Genomic DNA, 5,399 nt, shown 5'->3' with positions numbered 1-5,399 from the left:
CAGACTGACAGCACAGAGAAGGAACAAGCAGGAGACTGACAGCACAGAGAAGGAACATACAGCAGACTCACAGTACAGAGAAGGATCATACAGCAGACTGACAGCACAGAGAAGGATCATGCAGCAGACTGACAGCACAGAGAAGAACATAGCAGACTGACAGCACAGAGAAGAACATACAGCAGACTGACAGCACAGAGAAGGATCATGCAGCAGACTGACAGCACAGAGAAGGATCATACAGCAGACTGACAGCACAGAGAAGGAACAAGCAGGAGACTGACAGCACAGAGAAGAACATACAGCAGACTGACAGCACAGAGAAGGAACAAGCAGGAGACTGACAGCACAGAGAAGGATCATGCAGCAGACTGACAGCACAGAGAAGAACATAAAGCAGACTGACAGCACAGAGAAGGAACAAGCAGGAGACTGACAGCACAGAGAAGGAACAAGCAGGAGACTGACAGCACAGAGAAGGAACATACAGCAGACTGACAGCACAGAGAAGAACATACAGCAGACTGACAGCACAGAGAAGGATCATACAGCAGACTGACAGCACAGAGAAGGATCATACAGCAGACTGACAGCACAGAGAAGGAACAAGCAGGAGACTGACAGCACAGAGAAGAACATACAGCAGACTGACAGCACAGAGAAGGAACAAGCAGGAGATTGACAGCACAGAGAAGGAACATACAGCAGACTGACAGTACAGAAGAGGATTGTACAGAAGCCTACCATTTGATTTTGAAGCCACTCAATGAGCATTTCTGCTGTTGAGTCTGGGATCTGGCATCTCAATCCTTCCTTTTCGTCTGTTTCCATCATCTCCAACAATCCACGCAGGTCTTCTACAAGGTGCAGAGCTCGCAAGCTTCCCATAAATGGGGAGGTGGGAGATTGGCAATCAAAAATCCCATTGGAGTACTCCAAGGCTTTAGAACCTGGTTTCCAAAAAAATCAGAGAGCTATAGGACTTATGTTAGGTAAGGTACCACACCTGTAAAAGATAAATCAGCCTAGCCACCAGCAAAGATCACAAAGAACAGGGAAAAGACAGACCAAATAATCCAACATGTACATGTATCTCTCTAAATCCTTCATAGTTGAAAATAAAAAATGTCATTGACAGTAAATATGAATGGTTAGATGCCTAATGAAAAGGCCAGCTGTAGAGGGCAAATGGAAAAGGAACAAGGTAGGCTCAAAAGTGACCAGAACTAGTGGGACAACTGGTCAGGTGGAGCCATGCCTCCCAGAAAACACAAAATTTTAGAGAGCATGAAGTCTTTGAATTCCATGAAATGACTTATGTACTTAGGTGGCACTGTGCAATGACTATGTATGAGCATATGTGTACGTATGTGTATGTGAGCATATGTGTGACTATGTGTATGTGAGCATATGTGTACCTATGTATATATGAGCATATGTGTGACTATGTGTATGTGAGCATATGTGTGACTATGTGTATGTGAGCATATGTGTGCCTATGTGTATGTGAGCATATGTAACTATGTATATGTGAGAATATCTATGTTATATCAGCACATGTGTAACTATGTATATGTGAGAATATATATATATATCTATGTGTATATCAGCATATGTGTAACTATGTGTATGTGAGAATATGTTTAACTATTTGTATGTGAGAATATGTGTGACAATATGTATGTGAGCATATGCGTGACTATGTGTATGTGAGAATATATGTAACTATTTGTATGTGAGAATATGTGTAACATGTATATGTAAACACATGTGCCTATGTGTATGAGCATTTGTGTAACTATGTATATGTGAGCATATGTGTAACTCTGTGTATATGTGAGCATATGTGTATAAGCATTTCCTCTGCTACCTTGTTTATAGCCTTAGCACTAAATCTCTTGTTAACATTAGTTCTAAACTTGGTGTTGTAAGCAGGAAGTGGTGATGCACACTTTTATACCTGGCTCCTGGGAGGCAGAAGCAGAGCTCTGTGATTTTGAGGCCAGCTTGGTCTGCCTACAAGTTCTAGGTGAGCCAGACTACATAGTAAGACCCTGATATGCCTACTGGGCATTTCACAGGAGAGATCTGGTTGGCAGAGGTAGAGACCTGAGGCTTAGTGAGGAACCAAGCCACTGTGCCTGGAATGCTGACTTCTAGGAACAGGTCATTCACAGGGACAGGAGAGAATATTCCCCCTAGTGTGGTCCATGGGCCACCCACATTTGATACCCGGGACTCAGATCTGCAGTTCCATGAGAAGTCTGCAGAAGAAAGTGACACTTTTGACATTTTGCAGCGTAACATCAGAGTAACTGGTAGATTTGGAGAAGCAGAGCAAAGGAGAAAACTGGGTGGGGGTCCTAAGAGCATTGGAGAGAGTCAAAAAACTAAAATAAGAGCAGAGAGGACACAGGACAGGATACATGGTGCTCAGGCTGTGTGTGTGGGTACCTGCTATGATCCCGTCCATCTGCTCCAGCGCTGCGGCCAACATGTCGCTAGCGTCACTCATCATCTTCCTGCTCGCAAGGGGCAAATTCCAGCTTCAACCTGGGAAGGGCAGAAGACCACGATGTTATCACTGCATGCTTTAAGAGGGCTTGCTAATTCTACTCCACATTAAAACTGCACTTGGAAGTCAGACAATGTCAGAAGCAGCATGAAGATGAATTAACTGAATTGCTTAATCACTACTGTAGGAAACACCACTTCAGCCTGTGTCTCTACCAGTTAATAAGAGAGATTTAGATCTGGCACTCAAGGTTGTTCCAGGTCCAGCAGAGAGGTGGGGGTAAAGTCTGGTGACAAAGTGTTTGCCTCATGTACAAGGCTTTGGGCTCAGTCCCCCAAACTAAAAACATTAAGTCTGGAAGGATGGTGGTCACACTGCTCTTCAGAGCTTTAGGTCTCTGTGAAGTATACAGGACTACTACAAAAGCCTACTGAAGGACCAGAGGGTGCAGAGCGACTCAAGGACACTACAGGGTTACTACAGAAGCCTACTGAGGGTCAGGAGGGTGCAGACAGACTCAAGGACACAGGAGTATAACAGAAGCCTGGTGAGGGTCAGGAGGGTGCAGACAGACTGAAGGACACAGGAGTATTACAAAAGCCTACTGAGGGCCTGGAGGGTGCAGACAGACTCAAGGATAGGAATATTACAGAAGCCTGATAAGGGTCAGGGGGGCGCAGACAGACTCAAGGACATAGGAATATAACAGAAGCCTGCTGAGGGTCAGGAGGGTGCAGACAGACTGAAGGATACATGGCTATTACAGAAGCCTGTAATGAGGTCAGGAGGGTGCAGACAGACTGAAGAACACAGGAGTACTACAAAAGCCTGATGAGGGTCAGGAGGGTGTAGACACGTTTTTTTCTGTATCAGCTTCATCCAATCATAACTCCCTTCATTTTCCATTGTTTAAGTTCTGTGTATCAGTTTGCCAAAAGGTTCATATTCAGAAAGTGTTCACTAACATACACATAACCATCTCCTGCTATCCACGGGAGATTGGCTTTAGCACTATGCCTGGATACCAGCTTCCATGGGTGTTCAAGTTCCTTATATAAACTATACAGTATTTGCACAGACCACTTTGAAGTGCCTCAAGATTAGTTAACAGTATTATTTAACACATTAAGAGTGCTTTGTAGCTAGCTTGTACACTATACTGTTTGAGGGACAAATAATTGACGGAAGCCATATAGAAAAGGCTATGGCAAGCAAACGAGTTTCCTGGGGATGGCCCACCATTTTGTATGACTGTGATGAGTGCACTCTGGACAGGCACAGTCCCAGAGACTTCATCCCAGAATGGCTTCTTGCTGCTGATGTGCCTTTCCTGCCACTATCACATAACCTAATCATTCCTGGATATCACCCCATCCTATTGAGTCATTTTTCTGCAGATCAAGATGAGTTTTCATGAATTAATGCTTGTAGATGAATGACTTAGATGAATTAACAACTTTACAGAATTCCTGATTTGACTCAAATAAGTTTAAAAAGAAAGTTTAAGATTTTAAAAAGAAAGTTTAAGTTTATTATATCTTCCTGGTCAAACAACTAAAACCAGATGGTCAAGGATAAAATGTGTCCCCTTCTCATAGAATAGTAAGTAAAGGCTACATAATAAGGAATACAATGAACTTTCATAATTACACTAAGAAGACAAATAGGCTTGGGACAGATTTGTGATCAAGGAAAAACATTCATTCTAGGTTAGGTCCAAGGATGAGGCTACAGATGTGCACTATGATAAAGCAAGGCTAGTGAAACTGTTGCTTTGTGTAGACTCCCTCCCCAAAGCCCGGACAGTAACGCAGCGCTGCCCACTGTTGAACAGAACTGGCTACATTCAGAAGCTCCACCCCCATTGAGCAAGAAGGAAGTTACTGATTGGACTGTTACACTGACGTAGTTTGGGGGAAGGGTTTTGCCCCAGGTATTTTACCTGTTGCGGGAACAAAGGAATTATTATTAAATTCAAGATGACTGAGTGACCAGACCTCGTGTCGTCTAATGTTTTACTTTTCCCACGTGGGTAAGGTACAGTATGGCTAGCCTACCTCTTCTTATCTCCTTCAATCTCTTCCTATCTATTTCTTACTCCTATTACCAGAAGAACTCTTTATTTCATTTATGTTGGTGCTGGTTGCCAACAGATGGCGCCTTTAACGTGCGGCTGATTTGGAGTAGTCTTATTCTGAATTCGCTTTAGATAAAGGCAGCATATTGTTTGCTGGATGTACAGTCGTAAGGGCTGGGTTTATTGGCCAAAGTGCCGGGATTAGCCGCGGATCTGCTCTCTCCGGGAAATGCAGCTATGTGCTGGGATTTGGCTAGCCAGGATGCCAAGGTTTGGCAGGGTCCGCGGGTTTATCTGAGCCCAAATGGGCACAGATAGTGACGTAGCTACGGGGAAACATTGGGATTATGTCTTGTCTACGTGTTTCAATGTTCGTGTTTGGCGGATGAATGCAGATTGTGTTGTCTTGCGTGTTCGTTTTGCCCGTTCTCGTGGCCGGCATGGCCGCGGAGGCTCCGCCCTCTCTGCGGAGCGTGCAAAATAAGTTTTTCTGCGCGCAGAAGCGCGCTCCCCTCCCCCTCTCCGCTGGGCTTCTGTGTGCTGGGGGTTCATGGCAGACTGGCGGTGACTCACGGGGGAGGGTTGCCTGGGCGTGTGCACTCAACACTAGATTGGGAGCGCGTCCGCTGTGCGTGGCTTGGGAGACAGGCCTTCAGAGAGTGATAGCTTTCTGGTCTGGCTGGGTCTGCGTGTGTGCGTGCGCTGCGGACTCCCGACTCCCGCTGGGGGGGTGCTTCCCTTCCCCCCCTCGCACTGGGCCGGAGCGAGCGGGACTAGCGCAGGTGGAAGAAACTTTTGGCGGGCCGA

At 45.4% G+C, this 5,399-nt stretch overlaps 1 protein-coding gene across 12 annotated transcripts in view; it reads right to left on the bottom strand.

The window, feature by feature from the left end:
* Ppfibp1 (PPFIA binding protein 1) overlaps nucleotides 1-5,399 on the bottom strand; it is a 149,657-nt gene that overhangs the window by 57,822 nt on the left and 86,436 nt on the right. For all 12 annotated transcript variants that reach the window (XM_031383912.1, XM_031383911.1, XM_031383917.1 and 9 more), the window contains 2 exons: nucleotides 2,455-2,553; nucleotides 745-950 (listed from right to left, as the gene is read on the bottom strand). In XM_031383912.1, the coding sequence (XP_031239772.1) occupies nucleotides 745-950; nucleotides 2,455-2,518 (270 nt within the window). In that variant the 5' untranslated portion in view covers nucleotides 2,519-2,553. The remainder of the gene's footprint in view (nucleotides 1-744; nucleotides 951-2,454; nucleotides 2,554-5,399) is intronic.

The sequence above is a fragment of the Mastomys coucha genome, unplaced genomic scaffold (genome assembly GCF_008632895.1).
Source record: "Mastomys coucha isolate ucsf_1 unplaced genomic scaffold, UCSF_Mcou_1 pScaffold20, whole genome shotgun sequence".
Taxonomy (NCBI): domain Eukaryota; kingdom Metazoa; phylum Chordata; class Mammalia; order Rodentia; family Muridae; genus Mastomys; species Mastomys coucha.
The sequence above is the reverse complement of the archived record's forward strand: the minus strand, read 5'-3'. Positions and strand labels throughout refer to the sequence as shown.